The sequence below is a fragment of the Bufo bufo genome, chromosome 6, assembly GCF_905171765.1.
Source record: "Bufo bufo chromosome 6, aBufBuf1.1, whole genome shotgun sequence".
Taxonomy (NCBI): Eukaryota; Metazoa; Chordata; class Amphibia; order Anura; family Bufonidae; genus Bufo; species Bufo bufo.
In genome coordinates this window covers 404,135,694-404,157,812 of record NC_053394.1, presented here as the reverse complement: position 1 = coordinate 404,157,812, position 22,119 = coordinate 404,135,694, and the positions used below count along the sequence as shown (strand labels likewise).

Here is a 22,119-nt window from a genome sequence, read left to right as displayed (position 1 = left end):
AGAAACTGGTCTCCTCGGTCCCCAGACGTCTGTTGAGTGTTGTAAGAAGAAGGGGAGATGATACACAGTGGTGAAAATGGCCTTGTCCCAACTTTTTGGGGATTTGTTGACACCATGAAATTCTGATTCAACATATTTTGCCCTTAAAATGGTACATTTTCTCAGTTTAAACTTTTGTTCCGTGATTTATGTTCTATGCTGAATAAAATATTAGAAGTTGGCACCTCCACATCATTGCATTCAGTTTTTATTTACGATTTGTATAGTGTCCCAACTTTTTTGGAATCCGGTTTGTACATCCAGGCCTCTCTTGAACTCTTTTAGTGAGTTTACCATCACCACCTCCTCTGGCATAGAGCGCCATAGTCTCACTGCTCTTACAGTAAAGAATCCCCAAGGAAGGCCAAGGAAGTGTTGTAATCTAGAGGAGACATTCCTCGGAAACCTTTAAGAGGCAACTCATGTGGCCACAGGATGTCCTGCACATATAACTGAGCTGTTAGTGTCCCTCGTATCACTACAAGGAGTAACCAACACCGCACATCCTCATACAGTGTGTCACTCTACAGCAAAGGCAGGATTGAAGTGCTCACCACCAGGCTGCCTACACGAACCTGACCATTGTCGGATTCCAAACAGATCCCTGATTTGTCACTAAAGACGATACTGTTCCAGTCCGTAACAGTTTAGTCCATGTAATAGTGCAGTAACACCAAATTTCCTTTTGCTGAGCACCTTGAAATGGTCGGGGCAGAGACAGGGGTGTGTAATGAAGGTGCCACCTGTGTCTGGATTATGGACAGCAAAATTTTTAGAGCTGCTCGTACTTGTCGGCAAAGAGGTGACCGGGCAGCCAAGGAAGTGTTGCAATCTGTTAGAGACATTCCTGGAAAACCCTTGAGGTCTGTGGGCGAGCATTATCCTGCTGAAAAATGCCAATTGGATGCCTTGCCATGACAGGAACACGTGTCCACAGGTTGTCCTGCCCACATCGCTGTTAGTGTCCCTAGTATTACTACTATCTGGGAAGTGAGGACAGACACCCATAGCTTGTGGAGGACATTGCTGCAGAATTTTTTGCGTCCTCTTTTTTAGATCTCCTAGTGCCCCATATTGGTGACTTCAGTCACAATTAGCTACTTATACAGCCAGATTAGCAACTGTACTTTTTGGTTCTGTTTTTATATAAATTATTTAGCTAAAGTTGGAGTAGATTATAATGTAAGGTGCAGTATAAATCTCTTTTTTTTATATCCACTCCTAGTCTCAGCTAAAAGACTACAAAATAGAAAGCCGCATGTTCTAATCCAGTCTTACATCTGCTCTAAAGACATGACTTCTTCATGCCAGACCATAGTGTCATGGATGTACCGAGACATACAGACGTTTCTGTGACAGGTGGCAGAAGATTTGTGAGACTGGCAACACGTGGTTTGATCTGACATGTTTTTCTTTTGGATCAAATGACGTCTGTAATGTTTCTGATGCTTGTCACACCTTCTTTCCCCAGGTGTGGCTATTTTGGTCATTTAACCTTCTCTATTTATTGTTCCTTCTCCCACTATGCGGTTTATAGCTTCTGTTGGACTTGTGGTTAGCTTGTGTTTGGTTCTCGGTTGAGTTCCTGGTGCTACCAAAGCTTCATTGAAGATCAGTGTTTCCTTTTGTATTTTGTTTATATATATATGTGTGTGTGTTGCATTTCCCTGTTGTTTGTCATTAGGCCTGAAGGAGACTCCTGTTCGTCCTTCCCTTTGGAGGAACAGGTAGACTCAGTCCTGACATTAGTTCCATGGTCCTATAGGGTGAGATAGGATTCTAGGTATCCGGTGTATGAACTTGCCTACATGTGGGGCCTGTTCATACTGGTAGTCTGTCAGGAGTGGAGGTAGGGTTTTCTCTAGGAGGTGTCCATCTTCCTTCCCTAGTTTACAGGCCTTATTCCGGTATCCCCTTTCCCTCCTATGGTCGGAGTGGTGTTTTCCTCCCACACATGAGTGTGACATTATGAACTGTCAAAACCGTCATTTTTGCTTGTATCAGTACAGCCATGGATCCTATAGCTGCACTGGCCGGATAGCTGCAGGGGCTGTCTTTGGAGGTAGCTGACCTCCACATGGCTGTCTCCCAGATCCAAAGACCACAGGCAGCTGGTCCCAGTGCTGGTGGTTACCAGGCCTGTCTCGAGCCTAAAGTTGCCCTCTCGGACAGATTCTCTAGGGGGAAGTGATAATTTTATTTTGTTTAGGGAGGCATGCAAATTGTATTTTAGGCTATGTCCACACTCATCTGGGGATGAGAATCAGAGAGCTGGTGTGGTTATTTCGTAGCTTAAGGGGGACGCTCAGTCATGGGCTTTTTCTCTGCCGACCGGATCGCAGTCTCTCTGGTTGGTGGATGAATTTTTCAAAGCTCTGGGCCTCATCTATGATGACTTGGTTCGGACATCCATGGCCAAGACCAAGCTATGTGGCCTTCGTCATGGAGTGTGTTCTGCTGAGGTCTATTGCTCTGAGTTTAGGAGGTGGGCTACGGATACTGAGTGTAACGATCCGGCTCTCCATAGTCAGTTTTGTCAGGGATTATCAGTGAGGCTGAAGGAGGCTTTGACCTTTCATGAGAATCCTGAGTCTCTGGAAGCCGCTATGTCTCTTGCAGTACGCATTGATAGACGCCTGAGAGAGAGATCTAGGGGCCCCTACTCTCAGGACGTACTATGATATAACGTATCGTCTTCCTCTGACACTTTGGGTAAAGATACTACTGGGTTTATGTCTGGGGATGAACCCATGCAGTTAGGGGGAGCTACTCCCTGATCCACTTGTAAGCATTCTGGTCATAGGAAGGAAGTGTGTTTTTTCAATGTATTTTATCGATATATGTCCATGCATTTAACCTCAAAAAGAAAAAAAAAAGGGGGATGTTTAATTCCCATCTGACTCTTGGAGGGGTGGGAGGAGACTCAGACAATGTGCATTTGTCTTTGCCTGGTAGTACCTGATTCCTCCTGACTGCTGAGGTGGCGCTAGAGTCAAAGACTGTGGGGATTGAGGTGTTTATTGACAGTGGGGCAGTGGTGAACCTGATTGATGCCCAGTTTGTCCGTATATATGCACGGGTTGTCTCCAAGTGCATTAGGCCGCTTTCAGACGAGCGTATTGAAATCCATCAGTATTCTGGCTCAGGATCCTGATAATATACCATCAGTATTGTCATCAGGATTGCTTCAGGAATTCATTATGATTTACATGCGTATTTCTTCCTTCATTCATTATTTATGCACTGCACAGACTGTAATGTGTGTATTTGGAAACCAATCCGCACAAAACTCAGACATGCTGTGGATTTCAAATACTGACGGAAATTAATTGCCCATGTGAATAGCTCCATTCATTAACATTAGCAGCGGATTCCGGAACATTAAATCCGGACTATATATGTATTGCAAATACGATTGTCTGAAAGCTGCCAAAAACATTTCCATTTTTGGTATTGATTCTGCACCTCTAACTCAGAACGGGTTATCTCAGATCGTGCATAACATCCGATTAAGGCTACTTTCATTCTAGCGTTTTAGTTTTCCGGTATTGAGATCCATCATAGGGGCTCAATACCGGAAAAATTGCTTCAGTTTTGTCCCCTTTCATTGTCAATAGGGATAAAACTGAACTGAACAGAACAGAATGCTCCAAAATGCATTCCGTTCCATTTAGTTGCGTGCCCATACCGGAGAGAAAACTGCAACATGTTGTAGTTTGCTTTCCGTCCTAGGATGCGGAGCAAGACGGATCCGGCATGACCCCCAATGCAAGTCATTGGGGACTGATCCATTTACTCTGCCACAATCTGCCACAATAGAAAACGGATCCGTCCTCCGTTGACTTTCAATGGAGTTCATGACGGATCCGTCTTGGCAATGTTAAAGATAATACAACCGGATTCGTTCATAACGGATGCAGGTGGTTGTATTATCAGTAACGGAAGCATTTTTGCTGAACCCTGTAAAAAGTAAAAACGCTAGTGTGAAAGTAGCCTAAGAGTGGGTGACTTTCATCAGGAATTTATCTCGTGTTTTGTGTTGGAGGGTCTCCCTGCTCCAGTGGTTCTGGGTATACCATAGTTAAGCAAGCACAATCCAACCATCAATTGGCAAGCTAGACAGATTCTGGATTGGGGTGATTATTGCATTGACAATTGTCTGAATAATTTTTCTGCTTTAACCACTAAAACATTACCCTCTTCTATATCTGATTTTGCCGATGTATTTTCTGAGAGTGGATGCCAGGATTTACCTCCGCATCGGGAATATGATTGTCCTATCCACCCTTTTCCCGGAGCTAAGTTGCCCAAATCTAGGTTGTATAACCTTTCTGGACCTGAAGAGCAGCCATGAGAGACTATATTACCGAGAGTTTGGCTAAAGGACACATTAGACCTTTCAAATCTCCAGCAGGGTCTTTCTTTGTTAAAAAAAGGACAGAACTCTTAGGCCATGTCTGGATTTCCGTGAGCTCATTCGGATTACTGTCCGTGATCCTTACCCCCTTCCTTTGATTCCTGATTTGTTTAACCAGATTGTTGATGCCAAGTGTTCTCCAAGTTGGACTTAAGGGGGGCATATAATATGGTCAGGATCAAGGAATGGAAGACGGCTTTTAATACCCCAGAGGGTCACTTTGAAAACCTGGTCATGCCTTTTGGGTTGACCAATGCTCCTATCGGTTTTCCAGCATTTTGTAAATAAAATTTTTCATCACCTGGTGGGGAGGTTTGTTGTCGTGTATTTGGATGACATACAAATTTATTCTCCAGACGTAGAGACTCATCAGGATTACGTTAGACAGGTGTTACAGATCCTAAGAGATAAATTGTACGCAAAATTAGAGAAGTGTGTTTTTGCTGTACTTGAGGTTCAATTCTTGGGCTACCTGCTGTTTTCGAATTGATCCAGAGAAAGTCTGTGCTGCGTTGAACTGGGATCAACCCAAAAATCTGAAGGCTCTTATGCGTTTTTTGGGGTTCACCAACTATTACCGAAAATTTATTCAGAACTATTCGACAGTGGTGAATCCCTTAACTGACATGACTAAGAAAGGGATGGGATGTCTCAGTGTGGTCTGATTCGGCGTTGTGAGCCTTTTCTGCGGTTAAGGAATGCTTCTCTTCTGCCCCTATATTGGTGCAGCCGAATGTATCACAACCTTTCATTGTGGAAGTTGATGCGTCTGAGGTGGAGGTAAGAGCAGTTTTATCGCATGGCCCGTCACCTGGTAAATGGCGCCCATGTGCATTTTTCTCTAAAAAAAACTCTGCCGCAGAGAGAAATTACAACATTGGTTGGAAGGGGCGATTTATCCGATCACGGTGTTCACAGATCACAAAAATCTGGCTTACCTGGAGTCAGCTAAACCTGAACCCGAGGCAGGCCAGATGGTGTTTGTTTTTCACCAGATTCAATTTCACTGTCACTTATCGTCCTGGGGTTAAGAACATCAAGGCAGATGCCTTGTCACTTCGTTTTCCTGGAGGTGGTGATTTTGAAAATCCGAGTCTGATACTTTCGGAAGGGGTGGTGATATCCGCTCTATACCCTGACCTAGAGGTGAAGGTGTTAGAGGCTCAGGGAGACGCACTGGAGTTTTGCCCCTCTGGAAAATTGTTTTTTGTTCCATCAGAATTGCATCATACGGTGTTTGAGGAACATCACTGTACGGTTCTTAAGGGACACCCTGGGAGTAGATCCACTGCCAACCTCATCTCTCGTATATTTTGGTCGTTTTAGTAAAATGGTGCACTTTATAGCATTGCCTCGCCTACCTAATGCTAAAACACTTGCGCAAGTGTTTGTTGATAACATTGTGAAACTTCATGGCATTCCCTCTGACATGGTCTCAGATCGTGAGGGCTCAGTTTGTGTCCAGATTTTGGAAGGTGTTCTGTACTCGGCTGGGGGTACAACTGTCTTTTTCTTCTGCTTTTCATTCTCAGACGAATGGACAGACGGAGCGCACTTATCAGAGTCTGGAGACTTACTTGAGATGTTTTGTCTCTGAGAACCAGAAGGAATGGCCCTCGTTTTTGTCTTTGGCAGAGTTTGCCATAAATAATCGTAGACAGGAGTCCACTGGTAAGTCGCTGTTTTTTTGGGACATATGGGTTTCACCCACAATTTGGCACATTCTCTGGTTCGGATACTTCCGGTATCCCTGAGGAGGAACGTTTTTAATCATCATTGTCTTCTATATGGCTGAAAATTCTAAATAACTTGATGAATATGGGCAACAAGTATAAACGTGTGGCTGACAGGAAACGTATGAATGGTCCAGACCTACGTGTGGGTGATTTTGTGTGGCTGTCCACAAGAAATGTTAAGTTGAAGGTTCCTTCTTGGAAGTTGGGTCCAAGGTTTATTGGTCCATAAAAGATCACTGCCATTATTAATCCTGTAGCTTTTCGTCTTGAATTTCCTCAGGCTCTAAAAATTCATAATGTGTTTCACAAATCTTTGTTGAAGAGAGAGGTTGAACCTTTGGAGTTGCCCACCTTGCCACCCACTCCTGTCATGGTGGACGGTAGTTTGGAATTCCAGATTGTCAAGATTATTGACTCTTGAGTTCTCCGTAGATCTCTTCAGTATCTTGTTCACTGGAAGGGTTATGGACAAGAGGAGAAGATGTGGGTACCGGCATCTGACATGAATGCCAGTCATTTGGTGAAAGCCTTTCACAGGTCTCATCCGGATAAGGTTGGTCCTGGGTGCCTGAAGGTCACCCGTAGAAGGGGTGGGGGGTACTGTCATGGAAGTACCGAGACATACGAACGTTCCCACGACAGGTGGCAGGAGATCTGTGAGACGTGGTTTGATCTGACATGTTTTCCTTTTGGATCAAGTGACGTCTGTGTTGTTTCTGGTGCTTGCCACTACTTCTTTTCCCAGGTGTGGCTATTGTGGTAATTTAACCTTCAGTATTTATTGTTTTTTTCTCCCATTATGCTATGCGGTTTAAAGCTTCTGTTGGACTTGTGGTTAGCTTGTGTTTGGTTCTCGGCTGAGATCCTGGTGCTACCAAAGCTTCATTGAAGATCAGTGTTTCCTTTTGTATTTTGTTTATATATATATATGTGTGTGTGTTGCATTTCCCTGTTGTTTGTCATTAGGCCTGAAGGAGACTTCTGTTCGTCCTTCCCTTTGGAGGAACAGGTAGACTCAGTCCTGACATTAGTTCCAGGGTCTTATAGGGTGAGATAGGATTCTAGGTATCCGCATGTGACGTAACCGGAAGTGCCGAGTTGGAACGCAAATGCGGTCCACAAGAGTCCGGGACCGGAAGTGGCGTCCCCGGAAGCACTGTATTGGAACGCAGATGCACTCCACCAGCATTTTACATGGCCTGGCGTCCCACATGGCGTTTCTCATAGCCACAGAACTACAGGTTACCCGCCCACACTTACCTGCACATAACAAACAAGGTATGTCACTATTGTTTTGGACGATGTCTAACCTGCTGATACCAATGAAGTTAATTGTATCATAGGTCACTCCCCCTCACATGTTTTGTATGTGGGTATTTAATTCCCACCCTCTGGTGTTAATGCATGCTTGACATAGGCTATCACTAAGCCGAAACGTTGCATCTGGAATAAATTCCGCCTTTTGGACGTGCTGTCTCCATTTTTTTATTTTTTGGACATCTATGAGTTGTTATTTTTGGGGTGCTTTTTACCACCTCCCTTGGAGACGAGCACCCGCAGCATTATTACTAAGGAGTGCTGTTCACCCGTGTTTTTTTTATACTGGTAGTCTGTCAGGACTGGAGTTAGGGTTTTCTCTAGGAGGTGTCCATCTTCTTTCCCTAGTTTCCAGGCCTTATTTCGGTATCCCCTTTCCTTTCTATGCTCGGTGTGGTGTTTTCCTCCCACACATGAGCGTGACACATAGTGATCCTTCTCTCTGGCCTGCTCTGTGGTAAAGTGCATGTAGCCGTGAGGGAGTGTGTGAGATTGACACCACCTAATAACACTGATTCACAGGTTATTTATGATTATCTACTGAGTATTTCCTTAAATGCTGGCTTTAACACAGAAGTTTTGTCCGACCAAGGACAACATCTGCATGGAGTTTGTAGGTTCTCCCTGTGTCTGCATGGGTTTCCTCCGGGTACTCCGGTTTCCTCCCACACTTCAAAACCATACTGATAGGGAACTTAGATTGTACAGCTGTATTCTACCCAGCCCATACTGCAGGCTCACAGCCTGGGAGAGGCATGCGTAGGATACAGCTTGGTACTACTTTGCCCAGATTGTAGGCTGTAAGCCTACAATCTTTGTGCAATTGACTAGCAGAGTGCGGTTACCTGTAGTTCTACTAATCCAAGTGTGTTTTAGCCAAGGTAGCGTGCACCTGCGTTCTCATATTCACTTATTGTGGAGGTGCTGGTTCGTGTATTTTTCCCCCATTGTCACTGCCACTAGGGGAGTGGCTCCCCCTGGTGGTGAGATTGAACCGTGCACGACCAGCCCATTTACCATGTGCTTTTAATCAGATAGCTTGTACAGCTGTATTCTACCCAGCCCATACTGCAGGCTCACAGCCTGGGAGAGGCATGCGTAGGATACAGCTTGGTACTACTTTGCCCAGATTGTAGGCTGTAAGCCCAGGAGAGGCATGTTAGAGTAGGACCCATCTGATTAGAAGCTACCTTGACGACCGGTAGATGGGCCCGAAATAATTTTGATCAATTATATTCGCAAAGAGCTTCTAGCTGCATTTGCAGTAAGTATGATCACCAAGCATGTATTCTTTCAGTGTTTGCTTATATCTTTGTGCAATTGACTAGCAGAGTGCTGTTACCTGTAGTTCTACTAATCCAAGGGAACTTAGATTGTGAGCTCCACTGGAGACAGCGAGCGATGATAATGTCTGTAAAGCGCTGCGGAATATGTCAGTACTATATAAGTGCATAAAATAAATTAAAAATCTATAGAAGTGGAAAACTACAAGAGAACAGACTGGTGACTTAACATCATGACACATTGGTCTTTGCTTTGAGGTCTACTTATTATCTGTTTTTCTACCACATTGTTAGAGTTAATAATTGAAGTTTGCTAAAAGCCTAAAGACATTTTTATATATAGAAATGTTGTTAAATGTCCGAAATTTCAGGGTTGTAATATTAATAAAATGTGTGTTATTCTTGGCAGATGACTGCATCAGGAGCTTAGAGGGACATCTTGAATCTTCACATTTTAAAGCAAACAATCATGGTATAACAAAAGATACATATGGAGAGCATTCCATTATCTCAGATATACCCTACATCCTCCACAGCAAAGATCCATCATCAGATTCTCTAAAACTGGACCAATCTTCTGATTCACCACAGACTGTTAAGCAAAACAAAAGTGGTGAACATCATTGCGCTCACACAGTGAAGAAGAAATTTTTCTGTTTAGAATGTAACAAATGTTTTTCTCTCAAAAACAGTCTTGTTAAACATCAGAGAAATCACACAGGAGAGAAACCATATTCGTGTTCGGAATGTGGGAAATCTTTTAACCAGAAATCAGAACTTGTTGTACATCAGAGAATTCACACAGGGGAGAAGCCATTTTCATGTTCAGAATGTGGGAAATGTTTTAACCAGCAAACAAATCTTGTTAGACATCAGATACTTCATACAGGGGAGAAGCCATTTTCATGTTTAGAATGTGGGAAGTGTTTTAACCAGAAATCAACTCTTGTTGTACATCAGAGAACTCACACAGGGGAGAAGCCATATTCATGTCCAGAATGTGAGAAATGTTACAGTGTTAAAACAGATCTTGTTAGACATCAGATACTTCATACAGGGGCAAAGCCATTTTTATGTAGAGAATGTGGGAAATGTTTTCATCAGAAGTCAGATCTTGTTGCACATCAGAGAATCCACCATGGGCAGACACCATTTTTATGTTTAGAATGTGGGAAATGTTTTACACAGAAATCAAATCTTGTTGTACATCAGAGAACTCACACAGGGGAGAAGCCATTTTCATGTTCAGAATGTGAGAAATGTTATAGTGTTAAAACAGCTCTCATTAGACATCAAAGAACTCACACAGGAGAAAAGCCATTTTCATGTTCAGAGTGTGGGAAATGTTTTAACCAGAAACCAAATCTTGTTGTACATCAGAGAACTCACACAGGGGAGAAGCCATTTTCATGTTCAGAATGTGGGAAGTGTTTCAACCAAAAGTCAGCTCTTGTTAAACATCACAAAGTTCACACAGGGAAGAAGCCATTTTCATGCCCAGAATGTGGGAAATGTTTTACTCGGAAATCAAATCTTGTTCATCATCAGAAATACTCACACAAGACTGAAGCCTTATGCAGGTAGGCTTCCCAGAAACAGCCAAATTAATTACAAGTTCTGTGGGAGGAAGAGGTAATTGTCTATGAAATAATTTTATTACAAATACAACTTTGAAAAAAATATAACTGTTACAGTGAAAGTAAAATCACGTTATACAAGGGAAAGGAGGTACAGTAAATGAAATTTACGCAATTATAAATAAATGTATTTTATTTAAAAAGCAAATAAAATCTAGATAACACACCAATGAATCAGCCATGTGCATAGAATATTTCACATTCAAATGATTCTTCAGAAAATAAGAATTATCTTTAGAACGGTGATGTCTCATTACTAGAACATTTGACTACTGCAGTTAATCACAACCCAGAAACTGATCTCACCCAGCTTCAAAGAGAAATCCTGAATTATATGATAAATTGAATTGGAAAACAACACAAGGTCGAACATACACTCCTCAACATTGAAATTGAAACACCAAGAAGGAAAAGTCATGGAATTATGGAAATCACAGGATTTATAGACCTGTTAATGTTTAAAAATTGGGAAACAAATATTCAAAATGCGGTATCTTGATTTATTCCGTATCGAGAAAAAGGTCTACGAGCAGAAAAACACACCTTGGCATGGTATCAGTGAAGTTATTAATGGTTGTCTGAGGTATGTTCTGCCATGCTGAACGCAGTTGGACATGCAAATCATCAAGATCCACTGCTAGCAGCTCCTTTTGCAGTTGCTGACTAATGTCCACCCAGATGTCCTGGAGACAAGTCTGTAGGTGCTGCAGACCATAGTAGCATGTTTAGGTGACGCAGACTGCTCATAGAAGCAAGAGCAACATGTGGCTTGGTGTTGTGTTGTTAAAAAAAATGGCTCCTGGATCACTTTAGAGAAATGTCCATACCATTTTGGTTCTATGATCAAATTAATGGGAAGTCAGGCTGTTAGTGTACCTGAAATGAAAATTAGAGGGGTCCAGCTACAGTACATTATGCCACCCCACACCATAATCCAGGGAATAGGAGCAGTGTGATGTTCACTTATGAAGCCTTCCTGATGGCATTGGCCAAGTGGTCTCCAGACCAGGATAGACCTCCATTGCAGTCTCCATAGCTGTCTTGCTATGCACGATGATGGCCTTTTAGAGAAGTGACATGAAGTCAAACAAAACACAGTTTGCAACCCTAGGCTTGCGATGTGATATCCAATTTCATGTTCAAGAATGAAAAAAATAAGATTCTTCAATGGTTGATGCCTCTTGTGCTACAGGACGTCTGAGGGACTGAGGAATCACCTTTTACAAGGTTTTCTAAATCAAAAGTAAGGTCCAAACGGAAATTTAAAAACAGAAACAAACTTGCAGATTAAAAAACATAAACTCAGACAGTGCTTGCAGATATTTTTGATCCACAACAAGGAAAAGAAACTCCACAGACATATAGCAGGGCTTAATACAAACACTTACAGAACAAAGCCAAACCCTGACCATATGAACCACTGCTCCAATATACTGTAGCTACAGAAACATCTGTGTTATCAATCTCTCTACGTGTAAACCTAATAAAGTGGAACTTGATGAGTTATTTCATTCAGTACATCCAAAGCCCTGGATACAATTGAACTCTAGCAATATAGAAAATGATTTCAGTAGACTATGTCTGAAGGAATATTTTTATGATACCGAAGAGACAGAACACATCCTGACAGAAGGGAAAGGGAATGTGACAGCTGAGAATACATCTAACTGGACACATCCAAGTGGACACAACCCCAATGTGGATAGATACAGTTGCAAGAAAAAGTATGTGAACCCTTTGGAATGAGATAGATTTCGGCACAAATTGGTCATAAAATGTCATCTGATCTTCATCTAAGTCACAACAATAGACAATCACAGTCTGCTTAAACTAATAACACACAAAGAATTAAATGTTACCATGTTTTTATTGAACACACCATGTAAACAGTCACAGTGCAGATGGAAAAAGTATGTGAACCCTTGGATTTAATAACTGGTTGAACCTCCTTTGGCAGCAATAACTTCAACCAAACGTTTCCTGTAGTTGCAGATCAGACGTGCACAACGGTCAGGAGTAATTCTTGACCATTCCTCTTTATAGAACTATTTCAGTTCAGCAATATTCTTGGGATGTCTGGTGTGAATAGTTTTCTTGAGGTCATGCCACAGCATCTCAATCGGGTTGAGGTCAGGACTCTGGGCCACTCCAGAAGGTGTATTTTCTTCTGTTTAAAGGGTTTCTATCACTTCGTTTCACATATTTAGCTGTCAGACACTAGCGCCTGTTCCACGGAGCACTATGACGTCATCGCGCAGGCGCAGTGGAGATGTCTGAGCAGGGAAGCGGTCAGACATTCACTGCGCATGCGCCGAATACAGGCGCTCACAGGGAGGATCGCATTCAGGAGGAGATGGGCGGGCTGGAGGGAGCACCTAGAGGCTCATTAGCATATTAATAAAAGTTCTTTTTTTAACAAAACGGCTGCCCCAAAAGCAATTATATTAGGATGGTTTGGCAGAGCAGACACTAGCGGATCGCTAGTGTCTGACAGCTAATTATGTGAAACGAAGTGATAGAAACCCTTTAAGCCATTCTGTTGTTAAGTTACTTCTATGCTTTGGGTAGTTGTCCTGTTGCAACACCCATCTTCTGTTAAGCTTCAGCTGGTGGACAGATGGCCTTAAGTTCTCCTGCAAAATGTCTTGATAAACTTGGGAATTCATTTTCCCTTCGATGATAGCAATCTGTCCAGGCCCTGACGCAGCAAAGCAGCCCCAAACCATGATGCCCCCACCACCATACTTCACAGTTGGGATGAGCTTTTGATGTTGGTGTGCTGTGCCTCTTTTTCTCCACACATAGTGTTGTGTGTTTCTTCCAAACTCAACTTTGGTTTCATCTGTGATATCCTCCCATGAAATCCATTTTTGTTTACTGTTTTACGTATCGTAGATTTGCTAACAGGGATGTTAGCATATGCCAGAGACTTTTGTAAGTCTTTAGCTGACACTCTAGGATTCTCCTTCACCTCATTGAGCAGTCTGTGCTGTGCTCTTGCAGTCATCTTTACAGGACGGCCACTCCTAGGGAGAGTAGTAGCAGTGCTGAACTTTCTCCATTTATAGACAATTTGTCTTACCGTGGACTGATGAACACCAAGGCTTTTGGAGATACTTTTATAACCCTTTCCAGCTTTATGCAAGTCAACAATTCTTAATCATAGGTCTTCTGAGAGCTCTTTTGTGCAAGGCATCATTCACATCAGGCAGTAGAGCAGTCCAGCCAGCTTTTCCTCTACTTTCAGCTGCTCTCCACAGCGCTCTCTACTATGTCCTGATGCGCACAGCATTAGGATGTAGTACGTGGAGGCTCGCGCTTTGACCTGATGCTGTGCATAACAAAAAAGGCCAGTGGAAATTATTTTAGCAAAAATAATATCAACTTTATTACATGATATACAGTACAGACCAAAAGTTTGGACACACCTTCTCATTCAAAGAGTTTTCTTTATTTTCATGACTATGAAAATTGTAGATTCACACTGAAGGCATCAAAACTATGAATTAACGCATGTGGAATTATATACATAGCAAACAAGTGTGAAACAACTGAAAATATGTCATATTCTAGGTTCTTCAAAGTCGCCACCTTTTGCTTTGATTACTGCTTTGCACACTCTTGGCATTCTCTTGATGAGCTTCAAGAGGTAGTCCCCTGAAATGGTTTTCACTTCACAGGTGTGCCCTGTCAGGTTTAATAAGTGGGATTTCTTGCCTTATAAATGGGGTTGGGACCATCAGTGGCGTTGAGGAGAATTCAGGTGGATACACAGCTGATAGTCCTACTGAATAGACTGTTAGAATTTGTATTTTGGCAAGAAAAAAGCAGCTAAGTAAAGAAAAACGAGTGGCCATCATTACTTTAAGAAATGAAGGTCAGTCAGTCAGCTGAAAAATTGGGAAAACTTTGAAAGTAAGGGCTATTTGACTATGAAGGAGAGTGATGGGGTGCTGCGCCAGATGACCTGGCCTCCACAGTCACCGGACCTGAACCCAATCGAGATGGTTTGGGGTGAGCTGGACCGCAGAGTGAAGGCAAAAGGGCCAACAAGTGCTAAGCATCTCTGGGAACTCCTTCAAGACTGTTGGAAGACCATTTCAGGGGACTACCTCTTGAAGCTCATCAAGAGAATGCCAAGAGTGTGCAAAGCAGTAATCAAAGCAAAAGGTGGCTACTTTGAAAAACCTAGAATATGACATATTTTCAGTTGTTTCACACTTGTTTGTTATGTATATAATTCCACGTGTTAATTCATAGTTTTGATGCCTTCGTAGTCTTGAAAATAAAGAAAACTCTTTGAATGAGAAGGTGTGTCCAAACTTTTGGTCTGTACTGTATATATATAAGAATATGAAGAAAAAAAGGCAAGATGGAAAGGATATACAGAGAAGCGAAGGGCATTCCCTCAAATGGACAACAATGTACCTCCACAGAGCTAGTAAGTACTTACCGGGTACCAGGCCATACGCTGTGTCTCACAATAGTCCGAGTTGTGCACCACAAATATGGTGATAAAGTATGTCACCCACCCCTATAGGGGATTACACACAATGGTAAAGTTGTATCAGAAAATAGTCCCCGGACATTTTGTGAGATCCACAGCATAAGCCCCTGGTAACCATGAACAATGATGTATATTGGTAACATGAAAGTTAGTATACTTGCAGCTTATATATACTGGAACACCTTCCCAATTAAAATATACCTTTTAATGATTATTTATTAAAATCTGGCCTACAGCCGGACTACAAGTACAAGGAAGGTCGACATACAAAACAAATACTATCATATAATGGCAAGAAGGTATATTGGATGTGACTAGAGTTACATCTACCAGTATCCCCTTGTAGGGGTCCTAGATGGGGATCATTCTCGTGTGGATCATGCGTGGCATGTAAGTATATGGTTCATTCCACTGCCTTCTGTGACTCCTCAGGGAGATTTTTTTTTTAAATAGTTCACAACATCCCATGCAACACAGAGGCAGTGATATATCTGATTACATGCCCGTGTGATCTTATCTATATCGGCATGACCACTAGGGCCTTGAAGGTCCGTGTGTTAAAACACATAAGTAAGATCCATGCAGCTTCCGGAGAAAGATCTTGACACATTACAAGCAGTTCCACGGCACTTTCGTAGGTACCACGCGTCGGACCCACGGGGTCTCAAAGTAAGAGGCATAGACAGAATTAGATTGGGGTCTAGGGGTGGTAACATCAAACAAGCCCTGCTTCGTAGAGAAACTAGGTGGATAGTAATTCTGGACAGCATGGCCCCGTGCGGTTTGAATGAATCCAATAGCTTCTCCTCCTTTCTATAAAGTAGCGCGAAGTTTAATTGCACGGTATAAAATTAAATTTTACTTTATGTTAGGAAATACTGTTATTTTTTATTCTGTCATATATTTTTTCTTTCTTTCTATTGAGGTTATTTCACTCCACCTCTCTGTTTGGGACAAAGTGGGAACGGTTCTACAAAGTGGCCATGAGAAGGTGACCTTTGAACATGAAAAGGAAGAAATGGAGCCAATATGAACACATACAGTCGTGGCCAAAAGTTTTGAGAATTACATAAATATTGGAAATTGGAAAAGTTGCTGCTTAAGTTTTTATAATAGCTATTTGCATATACTCCAGAATGTTATGAAGAGTGATCAGATGAATTGCATAGTCCTTCTTTGCCATGAAAATGAACTTAATCCCAAAAAAACCTTTCCACTGCATTTCATTGCTGTCATTAAAGGACCTGCTGAGATCATTTCAGTAATTGTCTTGTTAACTCAGGTGAGAATGTTGACGAGCACAAGGCTGGAGATCATTATGTCAGGCTGATTGGGTTAAAATGGCAGACTTGACATGTTAAAAAGAGGGTGATGCTTGAAATCATTGTTCTTCCATTGTTAACCATGGTGACCTGCAAAGAAACGCGTGCAGCCATCATTGCATTGCATAAAAATGGCTTCACAGGCAAGGATATTGTGACTACTAAGATTGCACCTCAATCAACAATTTATAGGATCATCAAAAACTTCAAGGAAAGACGTTCAATTCTTGTTAAGAAGGCTTCAGGGCGTCCAAGAAAGTCCAGCAAGCGCCAGGATCGTCTCCTAAAGAGGATTCAGCTGCGGGATCGGAGTGCCACCAGTGCAGAGCTTGCTCAGGAATGGCAGCAGGCAGGTGTGAGTGCATCTGCACGCACAGTGAGGCGAAGACTTTTGGAAGATGGTCTGGTGTCAAGAAGGGCAGCAAAGAAGCCACTTCTCTCCAAAAAAAACACCAGGGACAGATTGATCTTCTGCAGAAAGTATGGTGAATGGACTGCTGAGGACAGGGGCAAAGTCATATTCTCTGATGAAGCCTCTTTCCGATTGTTTGGGGCATCTGGAAAAAGGCTTGTCCGGAGAAGAAAAGGTGAGCGCTACCATCAGTCCTGTGTCATGCCAACAGTAAAGCATCCTGAGACCATTTATGTGTGGGGTTGCTTCTCATCCAAGGGAGTGGGCTCACTCACAATTTTGCCCAAAAACACAGCCATGAATAAAGAATGGTACCAAAACACCCTCCAACAGCAACTTCTTCCAACAATCCAACAGTTTGGTGAAGAACAATGCATTTTCCAGCATGATGGAGCACCGTGCCATAAGGCAAAAGTGATAACTAAGTGGCTCAGGGACAAAAACGTTGACATTTTGGGTCCATGGCCTGGAAACTCCCCAGATCTTAATCCCATTGAGAACTTGTGGTCAATCCTCAAGAGGCGGGTGGACAAACAAAAACCCACTAATTCTGACAAACTCCAAGAAGTTATTATGAAAGAATGGGTTGCTATCAGTCAGGAATTGGCCAAGAAGTTGATTGAGAGCATGCCCAGTCGAATTGCAGAGGTCCTGAAAAAGAAGGGCCAACACTGCAAATACTGACTCTTTGCATAAATGTCATGTAGTTGTCGATAAAAGCCTTGGAAACGTATGAAGTGCGTGTAATTATATTTCACTACATCACAGAAACAACTGAAACAAAGATCTAAAAGCAGTTTAGCAGCAAACTTTGTGAAAACGAATATTTGTGTCATTCTCAAAACTTTTGGCCACGACTGTACATATGTGGACTTATTTTATAAGTGATTGCTTATGCAGGATGTTTTTTTTTCTTGGGGGGTTGCGGCCCCATCCCCCTGGATGGAATTGTTTAGGGGAAGACCTATCCATACGTATTAGCAGGTCACCATTGTGTAGGTGGGATGGATGGTGACCTGCGGGCCATCAACCGACCCCATGGGGGACAGTTCATTAGTACCATAGGTGGCTGCATGAGTGAAAATCCGCCTAGGGTTTATTCTGATCTGGTCTTCGAGGTGGACTGGCTATTACCCCGACGGTACAGTGGGGACTGACCCCACATATTATGGCCATCTTTGGTACTAATGCTTTATGATTAGCAATTTACACTATATGCACTTTAGATTATTATGCACTTATTATCACTTTATCGGCTCTGTGTGGACCCGCTACACTATGATTTATGTAATTTCTTTTAATATGTATTTTTTATTTATTAGGCACAACGGTATATTATAAATTATGTAATAATTTTTAATAATTAATTTTCCTCAATATATTTATGATATGGATTGCGTTTGTCACTATTTTTAATGATTGGCTAGGGTAATTGCGCTAATGTGTGCACTGGCACTTTAGGATAACCATCTAGATCTGGGATTGATATATTGTATAATATCTGTAATTACTGCTATCCCCTTATACATTAGTATGGATGGTATTTAGGATTTTAGCATGGTTTTGGTTAGATATCAGGTCTAATTATAAATTTTGAATTGTGTTGATCGTTGGTCTAATATGGATTACTGTAATACATAGATGTAGTAATCATTGCATTGTATCGCCACTATCCCCTGAGATGTATCTTTAGCTGTCCTGCTAGTCCAGGCTCCTCCGCTTTTGGCCGTGATATTGCATCTCACGTGCGTTCCACTGGGTTGCAGTCCCGCGCAAGCGCTGCCCGGCTCCATCTTGACGTGCTCCCTGTCGTCATCACGTCCTGTGCATGCGCAGTGTGGTGGCGCGGACGCGCTGAGAGATGGTGCCGCGCATCATGGCATATTTGTGGTACACAACTCAGACTATTGTGAGACACAGCGTATGGCCTGGCACTCGGTAAGTGCTTACTAGCTCTGTGGATGTACATGGTTGTCGATTTGAGGGAATGCCCTTCGCTTCTCTGTATATCCTTTCCATCTTGCCTTTTTTTCTTCATATTCTTAGATATATCATGTAATAAAGTTGATATTATTTTTGATAAATTATTTCCACTGGCTTTTTTTGTTATGACATTGTGTGTTGTCCCAGGTGGAGTATTGTGCTGTCGGCGGTAGAAAATGCAATAACTGGACGAAACCAAACCAAACAAAACCAAAGCCAGCCCCCACCCCTCAGTAAGGAAAACTTTGCAACTTCACCAGACGTCAACTAAAGATGGCAGTGTCTGGGAAACATAAAGCCAAGCGTAAATATGAAGGTGAACCCAGAACATTTCTACTGGAGTGGGAGGATTTGTATTTTTTCACTGAGAGGAAAGGGAAGCCATTCTGTTTGATATGCCAGACATCACTATCACATTTTAAAGCTTTGACTCTTTAGCGCCACTTTGCTTCACAACATGCTAAAATGGACCAAGACTTTCTGAAAGGTACCCAACTTCGCAAGACAACACAAGCTAAAGGAGTTGAAACGCCACTTAGAAAAACAGACTCAGTTGTTTAAGAAACTTGCAAAATATTCAGAAACTGTCACACTTGCATCCTATCAACTGGCATGGAATGTCACCTGCAGCAAGGGGAATTTGTGAAAAGTTGCCTCAGTGACGCCATTGCAATCTTGTCTCCAGAAGATGAACCTTTGAAATGAATGGTATCAGACCTCCAATTGTCACCACATACCGTCAAACACAGAATATCAGACATTAACAGTGCAGTTGAAATACAACTGTACTCTGACCTTGAGAAATGCCAGGATTTCAGTATTGCATTGGAGGAGTCTACTAACAAATCTCAGTTGGCAATTTTTGTATGGTCAGTATCAGACAACTGTACAATAAAAGAAGAGCTACTTGATATTGTCCCGTTAGACAGAACTTGTGGCATCGATATGAAAGAGACCCTGATGACTATAGTTGAAAAGGCAAATTTGCCATCATCAAAACTCACAGCCATAACCACAGATGGAGCACTATGATAGGATCTGTGAATGGCCTTTTCTGGATGTCTAAATGTGATGACTGATTTCCAGAATTTGGGACATTTCATTGCATCATTCATCAGGAGCAGCTGGTGTCTAAAAAGCTAAATTTGAACAACGTCATGATGCCTGTTCTGAAAATTGTCAATTTTACTCATACGCTTAATCACAGACAGTTCAGAAATCTTATTGCAGACCTTGATGAGAACCTTTCCAGTGATTTGCCACTTCACTGCTCGGTAATGTGGCTTTCAAGAGGTAAGGCGATATCAAATTTTTTGGAACTTTTGAGTGAAGTAAAGTTGTTCCTGGAAAAAAACTAAAAGACTATGCTGTGCTCTCTGATTCCCAGTGGATTTTGGATCTGGCATTTCTGGTGGAAATGCTGCACCACCTGGATAAACTCAACCTTGAGTTCCAAGGGAAATTAAAGATGCTACCCGATCTAGTGCAAACAGTTTTTGCATTTGTTAACAAGCTCAAGCTTTTTAAAACTCATCTGAGAAAAGGAGAACTAACACATTTCCCCTCTGTGGCAAATACAAGTGCCCAAACTGCTGAGATCCTGCAAAGGAGAACTTCTTACTATGCAGAACTTCTTGAAAACCTACAAAGGACCTTTGAGGATAGATTCCACAATCTACAACTGAAAAGACCACACATTACATTTCTTGTTAACCGTTTTGCTGACGATTCAGATTGTTTGAAAACCCCACTGGTGACAGATGAAGCAACAGTTCAAATTGAGATGATTGAGCTTTTGGAAGATGACTCGGGTCAATTCTGAGTGAGGGAACCCTGAAGTTTTGGAATATCGTGCCTATGGAGAAATATCCCAATTTAAAACGGGCTGCACTGAATCTTCTGTCAATGTTTGGCTCAACCTATGTTTGTGTATGTTTTTTCCACCCTGAAATATGTGAAATCAATGCATCGCTCTGTTGTTACTGACACATATGGGAAAGAATTGCTTCAAGTATCAACGACTGAATACAAGCCAGACTTGAAACACATTGTGAAAAACAAAGATTGCCAGAAGTCTCACTAAAGTTGTCTACATTACAGATAGGAAAGGTGGATTAAATGCACTTTTAAATGTTTGAAAACTCAATTGCAGTAATACTGTCATGTGCACGCATATTTGTGTAAATGTATAGCTTGTGGCTCCTGGTAGTCATACATTTTTTGTTTTTCTGGCTCTTTGTGTCTGTAAGGTTGGCCACCCCTGATACATAGAATCCTTCAGACAGATGACAAAATCTAACAAAGATGAATCAAGCACCGTAATATCCTTAAGTTGCTTGTTTCTTTAATAATAGCGATAAAAAATATATGGTAACAGCATCAACATAAGTCCTCTCACTCCAGTAGTAGTCTACCACTAGAGTAATACTACTGAAGTGAGAGGACTTATGTCGATGCTGTTACTATATATTTTTTATCGCTATTATTAAAAAAACAAGCAACTTAAGGACATTCCGGTGCTGAATTCATCTTTGTTTCATTTTGTAATTGGAGGTCTTACCTGTGGTTTCCGTGCACGTGGTGGTATAGAACAAGGATAGTAATACAAGGTGAGCTGGACATTTACTATAGATGACAAAATCTATCCAACGTTAGTGCTCATAAGAGAAAAGTCATTCAATCTTTGTAAAACAATAAGGAACTCAATATTAACCCAGATACACCAAACCAAGATACAAAACCCCCACAAAAAATGTAACCAGATACTGGGTAACAATATCTTTATTAATTTAACATCAGAATAATAAGCATTTAAAAATCAGTCACAACAATGGCAAATACATATATAAATAAAGAAAGAGGTAACAGTGGTCTAGTGGTAAAGCATAGCATATATCAGAGGGGCTTACTAGGTCAAATGCAGGGGAAGAGGCACACTGGTCGGTATCTGATTTACACAGGGCTATATTCGGTCTTTTTAATATTTGCAATCTGTTGTTAATCTTGATTCCTTCATTATCTATTGTCTTGGGATCTATACCTTCCTAACTGTGTTTGCACTAAGCACTTTATATTTAACTTAATCAGCTGCATCTACTTAGTCGGATGATAGATTTGAATGCTGCATTTGACCTAGTAAGCCCCTCTGATATATGCTATACTTTGCTGTGAAGACATTGAGCTGCTAGCTGTTAGCATGAGACCTCACTATCTACCACGTGAGTTTACACAGGTTATTGTGTTAGCAGTCTACGTGCCCCCCTCTGCCAATGCTTCAGCTGCCTGTGACATTATTCACACTGTGACCAGCAGACTCCAGACAAAACACCCCCAGGCTCTCTTTTTGAGCTCAGACCACAATCTGGTTTATCTTCAGCCTGTGTACAGACCCCTTGTATGCAGAGAACGCAACGCGTGGAGGTGTAGTCATCCAAAACAGAGATAATTATGTCAAAGAAGCCCTACA

General features: G+C 41.9%; 4 protein-coding genes across 9 annotated transcripts in view; 3 read left to right on the top strand and 1 right to left on the bottom strand.

Moving 5' to 3' along the window:
• LOC121004488 (zinc finger protein OZF-like) overlaps nucleotides 1-10,465 on the top strand; it is a 555,846-nt gene extending 545,381 nt beyond the window's left edge. For all 5 annotated transcript variants that reach the window (XM_040436741.1, XM_040436742.1, XM_040436738.1 and 2 more), the window contains one exon: nucleotides 9,202-10,465. In XM_040436741.1, the coding sequence (XP_040292675.1) occupies nucleotides 9,202-10,376 (1,175 nt within the window). In that variant the 3' untranslated portion in view covers nucleotides 10,377-10,465. The remainder of the gene's footprint in view (nucleotides 1-9,201) is intronic.
• Nucleotides 1-22,119, top strand: part of LOC121004526 (gastrula zinc finger protein XlCGF66.1-like) — an 818,554-nt gene that overhangs the window by 29,692 nt on the left and 766,743 nt on the right. The gene's annotated exons all lie outside the window — the stretch shown is intronic.
• The window catches only part of LOC121004478 (oocyte zinc finger protein XlCOF7.1-like), a 1,216,478-nt gene that overhangs the window by 747,562 nt on the left and 446,797 nt on the right, over nucleotides 1-22,119 (bottom strand). The gene's annotated exons all lie outside the window — the stretch shown is intronic.
• Nucleotides 1-22,119, top strand: part of LOC121004516 (zinc finger protein 300-like) — a 734,886-nt gene that overhangs the window by 580,255 nt on the left and 132,512 nt on the right. The gene's annotated exons all lie outside the window — the stretch shown is intronic.